Genomic DNA, 20,964 nt, shown 5'->3' with positions numbered 1-20,964 from the left:
AGGTGCGTAGTAAACGGGAAGAAAACACACCCTCACAAATGACTGAGAATAATAAAAAATAACATTGCTGGGCTGATTAGAAAGTAAGGAAGCGGGTTTTAGCTCAATTTCGTTTGAATACTTTGATCAGTATAATAATATTGCAGACAGATGAACTGCATTCTGCTCGGTGGCAGGTGAAGGTGAAGCAGTGATCCCTGGGTAATGTAGTTTATACGCGGTGATTATTAATCGCCCAGCTCCCGATTCTAATCAGAGCGGCAGAGTACTGATAGGAAACAAAAAAAATTGTACTAAAATACAAAAGTTATGTTGCGTTGCGGTTTACACACAACCGATTTTCAATGGATTATTCCTGCCTGGGATGCCTTCAGCCAATGAGCGTTTAGCTGACGTCACCGCATCCACTGATGCAGGAAGCGCTGGGCAGGTGATTACGACGGCGCGCTGATAAAACTGCGTTTTACTGGCACCAACGGCATCATGGCGATGTCAGCGTTTCAGAAAATGACTCTTGTGTCCTGCCTGGTGCTGTGCGTGGCGCTACTGCTCCCCAAAATGCTCCTGTCGCGGGGAAAACCAGACGGCGCTCCGCTGGATGGTGAGATGTGAGCAGCGGGAGAAATGTGTCGTGTAGCCGGTGATCACGCACGTTCATATTTTATTTTGTGTTATTCGTTCATTTATTCCACTTCAATTTCATCTTCAATAATGGCAGTTTGCGTTGTGACATATAACTCGTGTGGGGTGATAATGTTTTGGCTGATCAGAGTGTGGTGGTGTGTAGGGGGACCTGGATCTTTCCCTCCCATGATGCACCGTCAGAACAACCAGAAAGCAGGTGGTGCCAGGTTCTCCCGCGCCCACAACACTGAGGCGATAGCCAGGGCCAAAGGAGGCGGCGTGGGGACTGGGATGGGGACTGGAGGGAAGTCCAACCTTGCTGGCCAGATCATCCCCATCTATGGTTTTGGTATACTACTTTACATTCTCTACATCCTATTCAAGGTGAGACATTCCGAATGCGTTATTCTTACATAATCATGCAGTTCAGATGACGAGCAAATCAATGATGGTAAAATCGTTCAATCTTTTGAAGATAACATCTAAAGGGAACATTTCGAAACCCTCAGAAAGAAAATTCTCTGCCTTGAGGTCAGAGAACACGAAGAGAAAAATCTGTAAGTATGAATTATTTTCCTCCACATATTCCTACATGGAAATCTAAGCAGCACCTTTTTCCGTCTTTGCGGGATTGCCGTATTGTAGGGGTGAGATGATAATTCACCTTCCAGCAGTAAACATGCACAACGCCCCCCACCACTTTTGTTTCATTTGTGTGCTGGATATTTGGCTACTGAATAGAAATAATAAGTTGTGGCATTAGGTTCATGTCCATCACTTTTTCCACCTTCGGCCATTCTGCTCGTATCTCGCTTCACCTTACCTTGCGAAAGATGCTTTAAGGGGACAGAAACATTAAACTTTTCGAATGGCAGCCGGTGAGTTTTGGCTGGGAGCGGTAGCTACATGTAGTACTGTGCGTTGTAAACGGTATGCAATATATGAATTCATAAAATCAGACAGTTTATATAATCACTTGCATCATCACAATTACCTGCTATTCCACTGGCCTTATGGGTGTGACAGAAAGAACTGCCCAGATATTGTTTTATCTGGTATACAATTATACTATATCTTGATGTATTTGTAAAAAGTTTAATATACAACTTCCTGCTGCAGCACCTTTGCTATGGACACATCTTACTCTTTCCAAAACAGTTATGTTTAAATACTTATCAAATTATATACCGTAATCAATCCAGAGCAATATACAATCAGTAGTTACAGGGACAGAGTCTCCCTGGAGACACTCATGGTTAAGTGTCTTGCTCAGGGACAGAATGGTGGTAAGTGGGGTTTGAACCTATGTTTTCTGGTTCATAGGCGAGTGTCTAACCCACTAGGCTACTACGACCCCACCATTCTTCATATAACTAGACAAATGGGGTCAGTTTCCCATTCATACTGAAATGGCATTTCTGTGCCTTTTACATTTCCATTGTCTAGACACCCCACACATCACACATCCACATTCAGTAGAAATGAACACACACCGCTCATTTTAATTTGGGCCTGTCAGCATGACAGACCATTTACTATTGTGCTGGGACCAGCAAAAAAAGGACATGTCTTACGTTCAAGGCTGCCACGCAAAAACTGTGAAACGTACAGAAACAACGTTTCACGCACAATATGACATATTGTTTATTTTGGTAGGTTGTACGACCCGCCCACAAATCGAGTTCAAAGTGTAAAAAGTACCGTGTACTATCGTGCTGGGAACACGTTTTTGGCTCCCTGTGACCAGCCGTAAAAGCTAGAGACACGGGAGTCGAGGCGAGGCCGAAGGCCTCGCCGAGACACACAATCTGACATATGGGACGAGTCGGTGCCACCAACGGGGGTTTGGAAAACCCAGACAAACCCGGAACACTGGGGGAAAAAGGCAATAAAAGGACACGTCTTACGTTCAAGGCCGCCATGATAAGACCGTGAAACGCACAGAAACAACGGAGTAGTCAGGCCGAAACGCTTCACAGCACACACACAAGTCTCATATCAGGTCGTGCGGCTTTTTCTTCTTTTTTCTTCATATGGCTCGGCTTGGTCGGATTTACGGTCGTCGCGCAATTCCCCAAAAAGCGTTTTCGGAACGCGTTTATTATCCTAGTCCAAAATTGGACTTTTTTTTTTTTGGACTTTGTGTCCAGATGGTTTGACATAGAAAAAAGTTTTTAATGGTGTCTCGTAGATCTCATCAAGACTGATGTTTTGACGTATGGTTTATCTGTGTCTGATTTACGGATCATTGACAAATTTGAAAAAACAAAGTGTCAATGGGTGGAAAAAAAACTTTTTTTTTTTTTTTTTTTAATTATTTCAGACTTTTTCGGCACTTAATGCGGGTCGTACCGAAGCACGCACACCGGCGTGCTATATATCAAAAATTAGTACTATATTGTGTGAGGTGTGCTATTACTTTTATAAGCGATCGGACTGGGCGTGGCCGAGCTATTAACGCTCAAACAGGGTCATTTTCGCATTAGAATGCATTGAATGCTAATTTTAGCATTGGTAGCATTGGTAAAATGGGGCCCCTTTTACTGCTACTGTGTCATTGCCAGAAAAGGGGGTCCTACAAGGGGTACTGATACAGCAGCAGCGCCAGCACTGTAATTCAATGGAATCTCAAACCAGCAGCTTCCTTAGGATGCCAATCATCCACATTATTAAGACCGCCCGGTCCTTTGGCTGCTTTATTGGGGACACCCTGTCCTTCGGGTACTTCATTAGGGACGCCCTGTCCTTCGGGCACTTCATTAGGGACGCCCGGTCCATCAGTCACTTTAGTAGGGACGCCCTGTCCTACAGCCACTTTAGTAGGGACGCCCTGTCCTACAGCCACTTTAGTAGGGACGCCCGGTCCTACAGCCACTTTATTAGGGACGCCCTGTCCAACAACCACTTTATTAGGGACGCCCGGTCCATCAGTCACTTTAGTAGGGACGCCCTGTCCTACAGCCACTTTATTAGGGATGCCCTGTCCAACAACCACTTTAGTAGGGACGCCCGGTCCATCAGTCACTTTAGTAGGGACGCCCTGTCCTACAGCCACTTTATTAGGGACGCCCGGTCCATCAGTCACTTTAGTAGGGACGCCCTGTCCTACAGCAACTTTATTAGGGACGCCCTGTCCTACGGCCATTAACATGCTACGCCTTGAGCTAACATTCTAATTTTTTCAACATTGTCCAAACGTCACCAAATTTAACGTGACTCATCTTGGCCACGCCCTGTTAGCATTTTTGATGTTAGCATTAGCATGCTAATATGCTAATTGGTAAACATGCTCCAAACGTGACCAAATTTAACGTGACGCATCTTGGACACGCCCTGTTAGCGTTTTTGATGTGATCATGCTAGTATTAGCATGTTAACATGCTAATTTTTAAACATGCTCCAAACAACACCAAATTTAATGTGAAGCACCTTGGCCACGCCCTGTTAGCATTTTTGACGTTAGCATGCTAGCTTTAGAATGTTAAAATGCTAATTTTTCAACATCTTTCAAACATCACGACTGCATGGGTGTGCCTGACCCATCGGCCATTTTAATAGGACCGCCCGCTCTTAAAGTTGACACCAGTTCAGGAGGCTACACCCGCGGCTGTGACCAATGCCCGGACAGGCCCATCAAAATTTCTCTTGGAATTTTGGCTTCTAGTTAGGTATTGATCTTCTAATATAAATGTGAGTGAACATTATTACCGTGTATCTTTACAGCTGATTATGAGCTAGCTCAGCTTCAGGAGAAGCTGAAGGAGACAGAGGAGGTGATGGAGAAGATAGTCTGTAATGCTGGCCACAGTTTGGAAAGGTAGTGTTTCAGCTCTGTTCTATAGGTTCGTGCCGTCGTTTTCGGTTCTCAGTTCGAATAAATCCTCTTGTTTCAGCAGTCGAGGAGTGAGTGTGGACCAGGAGCAGAGGCTGCTGCTTCAGCTGAAGGAGATCACTCGAGTGATGCAAGAGGGCCAGCTGGTGGAACCCATATCCCCCAAGAAAAGAGCCGAGGAGGCAAGGCTTACACGAGACTGGGATGGTATAGGGCACAGTCACGATAATGCACAGTGAAGACCGTTCCAGGAAAACCACATGATCACTGGGACAGTTAAGGATCCTGTCTGGTCAATCCGATCCCTACAAAACGACATTCCTTTGTTTGAAACCCACTGTTAACATGCTGTACAGTAGAGGCCAAATGTTTGGACACAACTTCTCATTCAATGTGTTTTCTTTATTTTCATGACCATTTACGTTGGTAGATTCTCACTGAAGGCATCAAAACTATGAATGTGGAGTTATGTACTTAAAAAAAAGTGGGGACCTGGCCTCCACAGTCACCGGACCTGAACCCAATCCAGATGGTTTGGGGTGAGCTGGACCGCAGAGTGAAGGCAAAGGGACCAACAAGTGCTAAACACCTCTGGGAACTCCTTCAAGACTGTTGGAGGACCATCTCAGGTGACGACCTCTTGAAGCTCATCAAGAGAATGAAAAGAGTGCAGTAACCAGAGCAAAGAAACTAGAATATAAAACATGTTTTCAGTTATTTCACCTTTTTTTGTTAAGTACATAACTCCACATGTGTTCATTCATAGTTTTGATGCCTTCAGTGAGAATCTACCAATGTAAATGGTCCTGAAAATAAAGAAAACACATTGAATGAGAACGTGTGTCCAAACTTTTGGCCTGTACTGTATATGTCCAGGAACGTTTAAGGGCCTCTTAATGTTCCTAGTACTCTCCAGTTTTAGTTACAGTAAATATAAAAAGTGTATATGCCCTTATTAAAATGCAATAAAATTCCTGTGATGTAAAAATTAGACTATAATAAATAATCGAGCTTTTCTTGAACAACCTATAAGATTCTGTCCTCAGATGATCAGCTGCTGCCTGTTACAGCCAAGTTATATAAAGTGAAAGTGATTAATTGTCAGCAATTTGTCTGATGAAAGTGGGGATGGTACCTTGATCAGTGGCGCCTTGGTGGTTTTCAGGATTCAAACCAGCAACCTTTTAATGCTAGGCCACCACTGTACGTCTATACAGCCTGTGAGTTGCGTTTATTTAACGGATCACCAGCCAGCGCGATCAGGGCAGCATCTGTATATAAGTATAACTAATAGAAATGGTGGAGGCTTGTAAACATTCTGCAGAATGGGACAAGTGGTGTTTAATGAATTTATGTATTAAAAGTTGTTGGAGTTTATTTTTCACCCCTTGTTTTTTCTTCTGGCGAGCAGTTAATGAATTTTGAACGTGAAGTGAAAGTGAAGTGATTGTCACACGTGATACACAGCAGCACAGCACATGGTGCACACAGTGAAATTTGTCCTCTGCATTTAACCCATCACCCTGAGTGAGCAGTGGGCAGCCACCACAGGCGCCCGGGGAGCAGTGTGTGGGGACGGTACTTTGCTCAGTGGCACCTCAGTGGTACCTTGGCAGATCGGGATTCGAACCGGCAACCTTCTGATTACGGGGCCGCTTCCTTAACCACTAGGCCACCACTGCCTAGTGGTAACCAAGTTTTGGAACTTGGTTACCATGCCTTTTTACACCGCGGGGTATCCGAAGATCACCGATGGGCAGAAACCAATGCGCTTATCCACCCAAATGCGGATTGTGTCTGACAGCACACCTGCAGCAAGGGGTGAGGACTTCCTGCACAGCCACCGCACTGTCAGTGCCAGTGACCTATACCTGCTTGACCTTTTTGATATTCATGCCGTTTACCCACTGCTTTACGTTGGGCACCGACGCCACACAGCTGTCCCCAGAGAACCTTCACAAAGAGAGCTCTGCTTAACAGAGAGCCATTTCAAGACTAGACAACTGCCAACTCTTCCCCTGGCAGGTCTGCCTCATTGGGCCGTTCATCCATTCTGAATGATCCAGAATGAGGCTGCAAACCTCATTTTCCACCTTCCCAGATCACTCCGCTCCCTCCACTGGCTTCCTGTAGCAAAAGACGACCTTGACTCCAAGCACTAATCAAACCCCACACTGCACCTCGCCCCATGCGATCTTCTAGTACTGCTCGACTGGTCCAACTTGTCTCAAGATACAATGAAGACATGCATATGGACACTTTAAAGCGGTGGAAAAATCTTCCCCTAGATGTCTGAGCAGCCGCTGAAAAGTGAAGCGATTGTCATAGTGAAAAACACACCACCAATGCCCTCGGTGAGCAGTGGGCAGCCATCAAAGTTGTGTGAGGGGACAGTGGCAACCTTCTGATTACGGGTCCCCACATTACCCCAGTTCTTACGTCACTGTACTGGTTGCCGGTTCATTTTCGAATTCAACTTAGAATTTTATTGATTGGTTTAAATGGACAAGCCTCACCCTACAAACAGGTCTTGTTCATTTTCAACCAACTCGTAGATCCTTAAGATGACATGGAGGTGCTTTTAAATCCAGGCTTAAAACCCATCTGTACTGTTTAGCTTTCTCAGACTTTTAAAAGTTTTCCCTCAAAGTGTTTTTATTTTGTCCTCCCTAACCTTTACATTTTAAACGTTTAATCCTATAATGCACTTTTATGATATTTTCTTCAGCTCCCCCTGCTGTTAAAGTGCTCTAGAAATAAAGTTGACTTGACACCATCAGTGAGCAGGCACCCGGGGAGCAGTGTGTGGGGGATTTTGCTCACTGGGACCTTAGCAGTTTGGGATTTTCTACATGCTGTATATGGATGAAAAGAAAAAACTGTCTACCTTAAAGTGAGAAAATTGGGAATGACGTGATTAGACAAAAAAGGGACAGCTAACCTCACAGCTATGTTTGGTAGCGAACATATGTTCACAATGAGAACTTAAGAACATCAACGTGGCCACAAGAAAGCCACTAAACCATGCAAAAACTGTCCTTCAATTTGCGAGCAACCACACAGATGACGCGGTCTGGAGGTCATATATACCCTCGTCCAGATTCATGCGCGCATCACAGTAAGAAACATACATAATTTATTATGCATTATGGTTTTTTCCCCCCATCCTCAGCAGAATATGAATGCAGCGCTGGCTTGAAGTGAATGTGGTGGATCGGTGCACAGACCAGATGTAGGGACGAAACCCTTGGGCCAGTTGTTGTACCCTTTGCTGGTGCATGATAATGCCTGGCCTTATGCAGCCTGGAGGGTGAAGGAATTGATGCAGAACTACTGAGTGGCATTTTGAGTTGCTGCAATGACATTTCAGCAGACTGGATAAGACAGCCACGTTAATTTGTCACTTTCAATTTCAATTACGTTGGTCATTTTTAGTTTTCATCAAACGATGTGGCATCCCTTTATTTCTAACACATTAACCATCAATATGGATATCCAGCATATTGAGTTGAGAGCTGATGTGTGTTGAAAGTGTTGCTTTATTATTATTTTTTTACCAGTACTGAAATTGGTCATGTAAAATGCATCAATCCTAAATGCCCTGTTTTTGCATCATTCCATTTATGTGTAATTAGGCTTTTCTATTTGTGTTTAGTACATCTATTAATTAAAATACCATGGTAACAATTGCTGACAAAAATTGACATCCAGAAGAATTTGGCAGATGCTATCAATTTATTAATAAAATACAGAAGCAAAATATATAGTAAGGGGGAAAAAAAGTTTTATTGTTTGCAGTTGTCCTACAATCCTTGCAATTCAGTATACATGGTGGTGTACTAGTGAGAGCCACTATGATGGTGACTCCGCAGTTTGTCAGGTCCCAGTCAGTGCATGACTAGTCGCCTCAGTGCTCCATGGGCTCATCTGCTGGCTGAACAGCCTAGTTTACACAGGAAAAAATATGTTGCTGAATTTGTAACTAAATGGTTCAATTCTATCGTAGGTCTCATTAAAAAAAAAAAAAAAATCAGTTTCTAGACATTAAAATTCACCTTTCGCTGAGGTCTCTCCTCTAGACCTTCCAGGAAGCATGCGACCTCATCATCGTCATAGATAGTGAAATCCATTTCCTTCCCCACAATGCCGATGGAGACATTCTAATAAGAACGAAAGAGAAGACACCTTCTGAGTCTGTGTAGCAGGAACTCAAAAACTTGGAAAAGTAGCTAGAAGAGAATTCAAACCTTGGTGGTGAGATCCTGTTCAGCAGGAAGAGTTTCCCGAAGTGCACAAAGCCCATGTTTCACCAGACCATTCAGTCCACCTGTGAAAACACAGCGAACCTCGACATGAACTCAGGTTGTGATACACACACTATTAAAAATTCTACCCTACTTGATATAGAAAGAGCCTAAATTAAATAAATTAGTAAGATGCAATAATTTCAATAAATTATTAGAAAATAAAACTAAAATTTCACTACAAACTACATTATTTGGCAAACAGAAATTAATTTTTTAATCTATATATCGGTCACATTCTGATTCGAACTATAAAAGTGCTAGGTCGTCCGTTGCTTTGTAGGCAGCATTAGTGATTTGAATCTGATGAGATCAGATACAGGAAGCCAGTGGAGGGAGTGGAGTACTGGGGTGGTGTGGGAGGACCTGGGAAGGCTGGCAAAAGCTTCTAAAATGAACAAATACTTTCTTATAAATATTGACTAAGGATGGGTACTGAAACCTAGTAACTCTGGGCTAAATTATTAAAAGCAGAGTACTGATTAAGTGCTGACTGTGCTCATTTCCACAGACAAAGCAGGCTTTCATGGCCTCTCACTGTTCATCTGTTATTACCCGTGTGAATATAGCACATACATGAATATCAACATGATCGGTTATCAAAAAATATGAAGGTGGGTTAATCATTAAAAATAACTATTATAGGTGTTTTGCACGAGTATCCTTCAATAGTGGATAGTGTAGACCACTGTAGTGACCCCTATCAGAAGCAGCCAAAGGAGGAAGAAGAAACTTTGATGGATGAGAATGTACTTTGGTGTTACTTACAGTCCAGGAAGCCATCCATGTGTCTCTCCAGGTAGGTGCGTGCAGACTGAGACCGAGCCCCAATGGACATGGCTTTGCAGTCAAAGTAGTTTGCAGAAGGGCAGGTCTGGAAGATATGTGGGCCCATGTCCTGAAAACACACGCACAAAAAATATGAATCAAGTTCTGCCCACAGCACCCTATCATCATGGGCCATCACTGCACTGATCTAGTCATCCATCCAGCTCTGAACCGATTCTAGTGTGTTTGACCAGTGATCAACACCAGGATGGAGGTTCCCCATGAGCAGTATTATGAAATGTTCAAAAAAATGTATGTTCATCAGTTATTAACAATTAATAAAAAGGTTCATTTGAATAATGCCAATAAATATGTATTCTACTTACATCGTAACCTGCAATAAGCAAACCCACACCATATGGTCTCCTCCCATACCTCTGAGTAGGAATCTGGGTTTCTGGAGGCCAAAGTTAAAGATCACAGTTCTCCTGAGAATCTTCATTGAAAAAAGAAAAAACTGGGTGGAGCACATGAAAAGGATACTGCTTCCGATAAGCGATACAAGCCGAGACACAGGAAGTGGTCTGTCGAACACAAACCGGGAATCCAAGCACTCCTGCCTCATGAAGTTGCTGAGGTGAGAAAGATAAAATGAGCTTTGTACTTCCATTCGAACAAGCAGTGGTCAAATGTGCTCGAGTGACGTTGCAGAGTACAAACCAGAGCAAGCGGGCATCTGCAGTCAGCCCAGCTATGGAGATGCCCACGTGGTTATCAACATGAAGGATCTTCTTCTGATGAGCAGCCAACTCGGACTGGGCCCTCTTAAAAAAAAAAGAAAAAAAAAAAGTCATGTTGTACTAGTGTACACTAGTGCACTAGTGTATGCATATATATTATATAGTTAATTAAAATACTGACCGCATAATATTTCACTATAAGTCATTTTCTATGTAATGAATTCATTTTTAAACATGTCAGCAATAAAGCATGATCGGTTAGTGGGGACGACAAGGCATTACTCAGGTTTTTCATTAAATTGACTGATCTGTCATGATCATTTTAAATACTTCGAGTGAGTTTCAGATCCATCGCTTTAAGACCGCTGTGGCGTCCAGGGAAATGGAAACCGTGTGTACCTTCAAAGCAACAATGACGGCATGGGTGCGAGACTTGAGTCCGACCGTGGCAGATCCCTGCTTGACCGCTTCCATGGCGTACTCGATCTGGTGGATCCGTCCCTGATATGAAACAGAAACTGTCAGGATTCCGTGTCCCAGCGATCGCCGGCGGGATCCGCCGCGCAGAGGCGCACTCGAGGGTTTTTACCTGAGGACTCCACACGGTGACGTCGTTGTCGTACTGATTGCGGAACTTGGAAAGAGAGAGAGGTGAATAAAAAGTTATTTGGTGAAGGCGCGACGCGGCCCAGCGCTACTCACATAATTATCCCGAGTTAGCATCACGCCACCGCCGACCTGCCTGGAAACCGCAGCGTTTTATGAATAAATGATGACAGGAAGCGCGCACAAGGCGCCACCTGTTCCGCCTCCGCGCATCGCGGGAGGAACGACTCGATCAGGAGGTAGTGGTGGCCTAGCGGTTAAGGAAGCGGCTCTGTAATCAGAAGGTTGCCGGTTCGAATCCCGATTGGCCAAGGTGCCACTGAGCAAAGCACCGTCCCCACACACTGCTCCCCGGGCGCCTGTCATGGCTGCCCACTGCTCACCAAGGGTGATGGGTTAAATGCAGAGGACACATTTCACTGAGTGCACCGTGTGCTGCTGTGTATCACATGTGACAATCACTTCACTGCAAAAATACGAATGATAATATCCGCACACGCCGCACGCAGCAGCCTCGTACGTGGACATGGGCGGAAAGTGAAAGTAAAACACACGCAGCGTCGGCTAATGGTTAGCATGTTGCCTACACGCCAGGGTAAATTTACAGCCAGCGACAGAGTCTAACTTTCTCAGCTTCAGTTCCGTGGCGCTTTTTTTGGGACGCCTGCTTGGTGGAATAAAATGCTCGACGGCGCGTTCGTGGCCGTTAGCATGTTAGCAGGGCTGGTTAGCCATTATTAACGTGCCACGCACCCCGATAACACGCGTTTCGGCGTCCCGGCGCGAACGTTGCGCGCTAATTTGTCTCGCAGCCACTAATTGAATGAGGGTGAACAGCCACCTCCAACCCACGGGGCCACGTCCGGGCTCCAGCCGCTTTACGCTTACTCACTGCGGCCAGGAGCGAACTCGAGCCGCCGAGCCGCCCCACAGACAGCTAAAACGATCTGCTCGTTGGTACGAACGGTTGGTGCGCACAGCACCCGAGAGTTGAACCTAAGAACCATCACTCAGCTACAAAAGAGTTTTAGTTACTGAAGGTAAGAACCGCTCATCCTCACCATCTTGCCGCTGAATTAGCCGCCTCTGCAGAACAATGAGCTCGATTGCTTTTCCTCCGCGCGCTTAGGAAAAGCAACAGAGCGCCGATTTGAGGAAGGGTGCGGGCTCACTGTTCTACGCGTAATTACGATTAAGTAATACGGTGTCATGCAACATGTCCGCTTACAGATGTGTGATCTTATTAGTACAATATAGCGTTCACAAAAGAACAGAGTTTTGGTTGATTGTAAGGTTGCGTGGTCAGGGTTCGAACCTCGAACATCTCGGGTGAAGTCTCTCACAGTCCTTCAAAATAAGCAATCATCCCATATTTGACAAAAGTACAGGCATGAGTGGGAGGATTCAGATCATTGGCTGGAAAGTATTAATGAAAAGTTCGTGTTTTGTTCTAACACCTGACAAAATAAGTTACAAATGCATAGTCGGAATAAAAAAGGATATTGCTGCTTTTCTCTGACACTTTTGCATAATTCATCATTATTAATGTCAGCCCTCAAAATGTACATCATGTGCTCATACTTTTTGGTTGGTCATATTGTTTCAACAGAAGTACATTATCTCACCAGAAGACCCAGGTTCAAATCCCACTTACTATCCCTGAGCAAGACACTTAACCCTGAGTGTCTCCAGGGGGACTGTCCCTGTCACTACTGATTGTAAGTCGCTCTGATAAATGCCAGAAATATCAATTTAAAAGCCAATAGGTTTATCACTGATCAGATATTGGCCAACAAATATAGGACTGCTGAGAAAAATGGTTAATGGTTGGGAAATGGTTAAGACATTGATAGAAAACTTAGGGCTAAGTGCTGCAAAAGTGAACTCTTCTGACACAATTTTTTTTAAATGAATAAATGTTCCCAAAAGTTTTTCTTTGATTCAGTGCCTATGGAATGTCCAACTGTGCAAAACTATTAAGAAGGTGTACAATATTATTACTATGGTAGTTTTTTTTTTAGCACACGTACCCCTACACATGCATATACTTTGACTTTAATTTAATACCTAAAACATACACCAATTCATGTGATCTCTTGCCTTCAGCAGCCCAGCCACACACAAAATGCACAGTCTTCTTCTTGTCCCTAGATGGCAGTATTAGCTTGCAACAGATCTGCCCGAAAGGCATATTTAGGTTTCTGAGCACATTAAAACAAGTTTCATTCAAAATATTTATTGAAGTATTTATTGAACTGGTGTCTTTTAAAAACTTTAGACTGTAGAGTGCACTGGGGCTTTTCTCACTGGATGTCACTCATTTCTGCTGGGGAACAACTGTCAAAGGAGGAGGCATCAAAAACAGTGTATTATCCCAATGGACATAAACACATTTCAATGTGCTGGCCCTACGGAGAGAAATATTTTACTTACCTGTCATTCAACAAGTTACGTGGGTATTGTTTCTGGGAAAAACCGAAGCACCATCCCCACAAACTGCTCCTCGGGCGGCTGTCATGGCTGCCCACTGCTCACCAAGGGTGATGGTTGATAGCAGAGGACACATTTCGCTGTGCTGCACCATGTGCTGTGCTGTGTTTCACAATGACAATCACTTCACTTTCACTTATGTATTTATGCCTATGAAAACTAGCCCATACATCCAATAAAATATTTTACATCAGTATATGTATGTTATATGTCCATTAAATGCAAATGACTGATTTATATTTTCTTTCCTGCTTCCTCAGATAATATTTGCCTCTCCAATATTGCAATTATGACTGACATTAAAATACAGCAGTGAAGGTGTACTTAACTACAAATCATGTTAACTGAATTAACGCAGTCACAAATTTAGACTGAAACACCCATCCAGTGATAATATTACTGTACGGCAATAAAACACTCATAGGAAAAACACTTTTGGTAGATATAAAAATAGGTTTTATTTTACACTAATTAAAAATACTCTCACATTTACATTTAAGACATTTGGCAGATGGCCTTATCCAGAGCGACTTACAACGCGTTTTCATGTTACCATCGATGGAGTGATCAGTTCTGGTTCACTAGGACCCCCAACTAAGAATACAATCTTCACTCTGTTGTAGATTCTGTACATAAGTTAGACAATAAGAAGGTTACAAGTTAATCGAAATATTCTCTAAAGAGGAAGGTCTTGAGATGCCGTTTGAAGGTGCTCAGTGACTGAGCTGTTCTGACCTCGAGGGGAAGTTCATTCCACCACCGAGGGGCCAAGACGGAGAAGAGTCTAGATGAATGTTTCCCTTTTACCTTCAGAGATGGAGGGACCAGGCGAGCAGTACTGGAGGCTCTCATGGTTATATATAATAGAGTCACTATTATTTTGGAGTTTATTATGTATCAACCAGAAAGCAGGGTGGAGTGGTGATGTAGAAATAAAATTAATTTACATTTCTTCAGTATGGTTACAGTACTTAATTGTACTCTGAACATAGAAATAAGTGAAAGTGAAGTGATTGTCATTGTGTAAACTGCAGCACAGCACACGGTGACACAACAAAATGCGTCCTCTGCTTTTCAGTAATCTCACATCAGTACTCAGGTCAGTACTCACAGTCTTTACTTATTTAGTGAACGTTTCTTTTTATTTACTGTTGCCAGTGCTGCACTGGGGCTTTTCTTTCTGCCGGTTAACAGCTGTTTCAAGAGGAGGCAGGAGCCATCTGCATCAACAGTCTATTATCCCTATGGACACAAATGTGCTACTTACCTGTCAGTCATTTCCATAGAAACAAGTAATATTTCACTTACCGTTGAGATATTGAGGCATATTCATGCCTTGAAATCCAGCACTGTTTGGCACTGTCGTCTTTGTTCTGCCAGTACTAGATATTTGAATACGAATGTATTTCTTTAATTAAAAAGACATTACTAAAGCTATAATAGCAATTTTCCCGGAAATCTTCATTTCATCCATTATAACCAAATGGCCGATTATTTTCTTTCCTGCTTTTAGAGCCGTTGTTGTTTGTTTGGTCTGGGAAAGACTGCTTGCGAAGCATAAATTGTTACTATACTGTACTGTACGCTGACATTGAATCTCCGGTTTTAATTGCATTGGATCATCTTTCATCTAAACAGAGCCTAATGTATTTATATTGTTCTGGACAAAGACTAGAGTTGCCATCAAACGTTCACATTCGCTCATCTTGGACATGAATGTGATAGTCATTTTGAGCGTTAAGTGATTTTTTTTTTTTTTGAACTGCTCATTTTTGGGGTCTAAGGAGAGGAAATCATAATCATTTTGAATTTACTGGACAAGTTTAAATTTATTTAGGATTTTCTAAAGTTCACACAATGGTGTGTTTTTTTGAAGTGCATTTATGAACATCACAACTCATTCCCCACAAGAACAGCTTTTTTTCTATGCCACAAATATGAAGATGACCTGTCAATTTCAGTTGAGAATGGGAGCCTGTTTTGCCAATTGAAGATGGATTCTGAAGGTACTGTGAAGGTATTCACTGCATTTGCTACAATTATGTCATTGAATGTCACCTTAAAAATATTAATCGGTGAAGTAATAAACCAAACAAAGGTGCACATCTATTTTATCACTCATATCCAGATGTTTTTTTTTTTCGGCCAGTGTGTGATACCTGCTTTAACAAGGTAACTGAAGAGCTAAACATCTCACACCATTGGCCACTGCTAATATTTAAACAATCTAGACAGATGAAACATAAGATTACTGAGAGTCTTGAGGTTTTTGCTGACATATAGCTCCTTACGATGGAAGCGCACTTCCATCATTTCTGGATCTGTAATCTTAATGGATGCAATTGAATGGGGGGATTTAATGGCAAGCGCATCATAGTGATATAATTAATAAGATATATTCCCTCACTGTTCCACGCTGCTCCCTCGCAGTGAGTGTGGTTAATTTGCAATCAGTCAAATGCTGTAAAAGCAGTGACAGTCGTAAATGGATGGATAGTCATATGATGGATCCAGGCCAAACCCGTTAAGGCACTTAATGAATCGATTAAGTTCAGCAAGAAACCCCTGCACCTATTTGGTTCTATGTGAAAATTCAGCATTTAATCCCCTTTAATATTTTGATTCACAGTGGAGTAAAACAACTTACAAATATGATTACATTAGCTGGCTAGACATAATAACATTGCTATTTTATTTAGCAGAATTTTTTTATTACATAGATGTTACTATTTCATCTATTTTACTCTATGATGACCTTACTCATTCCTCACAAGTGTAACTCTGAACTCTGTTTTGTCCCATACCTGCCAACCTGTCTGTGTTTCATTGGATTCTGTCTGTCTGATCTTTTTGTTTTGAGGGCCTTGAACCTGTTGAGTGTTAATAACGGCAGTGTATCCGAGGTAGCCTGCGGCCCCCAACCTGTGGTTCCTGTGTGGCGTCTGCCTCCCAGCCTCAGCCCTTCCAAGCTCAGGCTGAAACTGGCACCTACGACCTACCAGCGTCAGCCAGCGGCCTGGACCAGTGCTCCTCTACAATGTGCAATCCAGCACCATGGTCCTCTACACTTGCGTGCAAATGAAGCAGTTGCGACAAGCTTCTTCCTTTGCTGGCATCATATCACCAGGCCCTACTTCCCACCATTCAGTCAGAATCCTATGCCGTATTCTCTGCCTTCTTCTTTCTCTGCCTCTCTGTCTGTTCTGAATGTGTTGTCTGTGTCTCTCCACCCTTCCATATCCTGTCTCTCTTCAGAAAGCAGATGCCTGGCCCTGAGGTGGCCAGAGAAGACTCATGGGGGCCCTGCAGATTACCAACGATACAGACCCCTGAAAATATAGGGAAAGTAGTGACATAGCGGGTAAGGAAATGGGTCCATAATTGGAAGTTTGCTGTTTCAAATCCCAAACTGCCAAGGTGCCACTGCGCCTTTCATGGCTGCCCACCGCTCACCAAGGTGATGGGTTAAAAGCAGAGGAAACATTTCCTTGTATCACCAGGTGATTTGCTTTCACTTAACCCAGGAGCATTATTTTATTCTGATCACAGATCAGGCCACTGCATTTGTGTTGAAAACATTGAAGCAAGTCTGTAGTTTAGTGGGGATAAAGGGGCTATGGACACTTCCTACCACACCCAGACTGATGGGTAGACATTAAAGGGCATGATGAAGAAATGTGTTGCTGCTAACGGCAAAGACTGGGACCAGAGCTACCCTACCTTCTCTTTGCCTACAGGCTACCACTGAGATTGTCTGTAATGACAGGTGCCCTCTGAATTCGTGAAGCCCAACCCTCCTGAGAAAGACAGTGTACTTACCTTTTTTCCTAAAAATGTAAGACAAAATGGAAGAGATGGCCAGCTTGGTGCCGGACAACATGCAAGAGTGACCCAGGCCCCCTTGTATTAGTGCCCAAGAAGAATTGGAGCCTTTGTTTTTGTATTGAATTGAGTGATCTAAACTCCCAGTCCCACTTCAAGGCTTGGAGACATGAATCAGTGCCTTGGGGGGGGCTCCATTGGCAGGTTCCATTTTATAGTCATGCCTTTTGTCTTGCAGGAGGCACCAGCCAGCTTCCAAAGGCTGAGTGAGCGGGACTTTGATGGCACTGGTTCCTTGCAGCAGCCTACTTGGATGATGTGGTGATCTATAACAGCACCTGGCAAGACCACCTCGATCACCTGATGAATGTCTATCACAAGACCATTTTATATCGCGTGTATTCACATCTGTATGTGTCAGGAACGTTGTTTAAAAAAACTGCGTTAATAGAAACTGAAAACAATAGAAAACAGAAAAACAAATGATTCTTTTGTTTTATTTTATTTGATGATTATCCAGCACTTTGTGTCTGACAACCAGCGGCCAACTTTCTTAGTCGACTACGTTCAACTAAATGAATGCAAATACTTGTTGTTCAGTTGTATTCACAGACGACTCTCAAATCGGATTCCACCCGGTATTCGAGACTCGATCTAAAACGCACTCGGGAAGCTGCCTCACCCTGCACATCCAGACGTGAATACACGCAATATAAAATGGTCTGGCATAGCAGACAGTAGCTGCATGTGAATGTCCCTTTTCGCTGGGTTGTTAGGATTTTGCCTTATTTAAATTCAGCAGAAACACCGTTACCACCAGAACAAAACACTGGAGGATTTGCGAAGGACTTTTCCCAGTTGGTTTATGAAACAAGACAATGCGAGAAAGTAGCGCAATGTTGTCAACATTAAATCAAACTCTCGAACATCAGTTGATGTGATTGGCCACCATTTGAAAAAAAGACATTCGTGAATCGAGCGATGTCAGGGATTTAAAAAAAATCCACAAAAAAATGTAAGGGTATTTACAAATATATACGTTAGTTTGTGAACAAATGTAACTGCACTGACATTTGTGAATTACGTAAAGAACATTTTGAGTTGAGAAATGCATTTGTGAATGGCGCTACATTATATTTGTGAAGCTTGTTACATTTGTTGATGGTGCGATATTTATTTGGGAATACCGGACGTGGGGTGCAGGATTGCCGCTCGCTCACAGTGCTGATGTGAAATGATACAGTGGAGAAGCACAGTTTTGGATTCTTGCCATGTTTCATAAAAGCCGGTCCAATTTACTTTCTGTTAATGCTTGGGACCTTTTACAAGTTCATAGACTGATTGATGCTGACGCTGTTCTAAATGGGGGAACCATATTTTTAGTCTTTAAAATATCAACTGACATTTTTTCTTTTTGCCTCACAACTTGCTTTTCTCTATTGTAAACATATAATAGAAAATGAAATATGGAACAACATTACCACATTTAATAAGCATTTTACATGCAATATTTTTAACAAATATTAGATTCTTGTCAATACACACAAAATAGGCCCATGCACACAAAAATCACGTCGGCGATTGTGGTGGTTTCTTTGGCTGGTTGAGGAGGGGAGACCTCGCATCTCTTTATCCCACAGGACAGAGAAATGTGTGTAAAAGCTCATCTTCCACCCTACGGATTTTCCTAGTCCCTGATAGCCATTTTTTAAAAGGAGAATCTGCCACATCATCATCATGGCTTTTCATCCATTGTTGTGTGTTAAGAAAAGCTCGGTTTTCACTGTTAGTCCTCCTGCAGGTGTACAAACAGTCCACGCTGCCGGCAATAGGCAGCGCACGACGGCATGAAGCTGACGTGCAGCCTTTGATTGGCCATAATTTGATTGAAGCCCTCTTCAGCCGTGTGTCTCCTTATTGCATTTTCAGATTGAGGGCCATTAGACGAAGGCTTATCAAAGCAATGCCTTAATTCCTGGTATTATTTCCTCTCGCTTACAAGAAGGCACAAAGACATTATATTGATCCGATGTAACTGTGCCTTAAAAGGAGACATTTGTTACACTGTTAGGCTTGACTGTTTGTTCATTTGAGCACAGCTAGGAAGCGCAATTAACTTCAGACAAGCTTGCTCTGTGGTCTGTGCAGCAATAGCAGCCGCAAGGTTCACGTTACTGCGCTGTTCCCAACAGTTAGAGGAGGCGAATACCAGGACAGGTTTATTTAACACCAAAAAAATGAATTGGAGCCACAGTTGAGGTCACAGCTCACAGCTAGAACTCTCCGGGCTCATCTCAGGCACAAGCGCACTCCTTTAACCACTCCCAGTCACCATCTAAGCAACCAAACTCATGACACTTACACGTATTAAACAGCTATTTACTTACTGGTTACCACAGTATATACTGGAACATCTTACTATTCAAATATTTAACATCAATCTGTTTGGTCTTTTGATGCCTATTTTACCTGAAGAAATGACTGGAATGAATGAATGAATCAATTTACCTTAAGAGTTGCACAAAAATACATCTGAAAGTCTAATGATGTACGGAAATGCACTTAATCACTAATTTAGACATGATAGTTAGAGAAGATAAGTTCACTTTTAGCTTGCTCGCAGTGAAACGTGCCCTAATTAGTTAGTCTTCATCCAAAGTCATAACCATAAAGCAACACACGGGAGTTAGATACACACAGTTTAAAATGTCAGCCTCCTCTAAGCTCAAACACAAGATGTCATTATGTGTCATCTGCAATAATCTACACTTCACTGGTTGTGACAGGACATGCTGGACCTGATCAGCACTGGAAAGGTTACCTTATTGATCATCAAGCTTGGGTACAGATTGCTTACTACTGCATCAGGGGAACACACACAGACACTCAACAAACTTCATATTTTGGACCTGAGAGCAATTATTCTTTAAATGACTAAAAATGTAACTTTTTAAAGCAACATGCATAAAATGTGTAAGTGATGTGTGATACTGTATTGAATGTGACCCTCATGGCTTACACAAACCTCAACACACATGAAGCTGGGTTACACTCACAATAAACATCAAAAAATACAGACAGTCACTAAAATTATGAACACACCCCTCTTTTTGGACTCAGTCACACGCACACGCACACACACACACACACACACCTTCCTCTGACAGCAGTACAGGCAGGACCTTCCACCACTCCATTTGGCTGTGATTTAGCACCTCTGTCATGAGAGTGGTTAGGTGCTCAATAGCCATAAAAGGCCCATTCTGGCTAATGGGCTTCCTGTGCGAGACGGTGGATGCTTCTGCTCCTCGGCTCTGTGCTGCGCTGCCCACTAATGAAAAGGAAGAGGCCAGAGCGTGTCATTACTGGTGAGAAACAGACCGCTGCTGTATGAGGCTTCACAGAGGAATCCCCCTGCTTTAGTGTTACTGTAGGAAGACCCTTCGAGACGTTCATGTTTATGCCTTTATATGGTATACCATGTATAACATCACTTACCTAAGCAATGTTACCTTCAGCTGTTAAAGTACTGTGTCTAAAGAAACAAAGCATATTGAAATAAAAATTATTTTAGAGATCCTGTACATATAAAATATATAATACTGTGTATTGGAGTGCTTCTTATGCTCAGTTCAAATTAAAATGTCCATTCACTCTCGTATATTAAATGTAAAATGATTAATTGTGAATACATAGTTAGTATTCTACGTTTCGTGAAGACAAACTCACTGTACTAAAGGCTGGAAATATGACCAGTAGGTGGCTCCATCATCAAGTC

At 42.8% G+C, this 20,964-nt stretch overlaps 2 protein-coding genes across 3 annotated transcripts; one reads left to right on the top strand and one right to left on the bottom strand.

Annotated features, from left to right (window-relative positions):
* The first annotated feature begins 409 nt into the window (after nt 1-409).
* Nucleotides 410-4,894, top strand: ric3b (RIC3 acetylcholine receptor chaperone b). 2 transcript variants are annotated; one of them, XM_028987426.1, is made up of 5 exons: nt 410-601; nt 788-1,008; nt 1,100-1,181; nt 4,348-4,441; nt 4,521-4,894. In XM_028987426.1, exons 1-5 carry the CDS (start codon nt 484-486, stop codon nt 4,693-4,695), a joined length of 690 nt encoding a protein of 229 aa, XP_028843259.1. In that variant the 5' UTR covers nt 410-483; the 3' UTR covers nt 4,696-4,894. The 2 variants fall into 2 exon arrangements, with proteins under 2 accessions (XP_028843259.1, XP_028843258.1); XM_028987425.1 differs by having other exon boundaries at nt 4,518-4,894.
* Nucleotides 4,895-8,218: 3,324 nt separating this feature from the next.
* Nucleotides 8,219-12,011, bottom strand: psma1 (proteasome 20S subunit alpha 1). Its single transcript, XM_028986096.1, has 10 exons — nt 11,936-12,011; nt 10,858-10,902; nt 10,668-10,769; nt 10,249-10,352; nt 10,072-10,160; nt 9,915-9,985; nt 9,529-9,658; nt 8,704-8,783; nt 8,512-8,616; nt 8,219-8,399 (listed from the first exon to the last, which is right to left on the bottom strand). The coding sequence occupies exons 1-10, from the start codon at nt 11,936-11,938 to the stop codon at nt 8,364-8,366; spliced, it is 765 nt and encodes a 254-aa protein (XP_028841929.1). The 5' UTR covers nt 11,939-12,011; the 3' UTR covers nt 8,219-8,363.
* Nucleotides 12,012-20,964: the final 8,953 nt, after the last annotated feature.

The sequence above is a fragment of the Denticeps clupeoides genome, chromosome 7 (genome assembly GCF_900700375.1).
Source record: "Denticeps clupeoides chromosome 7, fDenClu1.1, whole genome shotgun sequence".
Lineage (NCBI taxonomy): Eukaryota > Metazoa > Chordata > Actinopteri > Clupeiformes > Denticipitidae > Denticeps > Denticeps clupeoides.
Note: the sequence above shows the minus strand (reverse complement) of the source record. Positions and strands in the feature narration are given on the sequence as shown.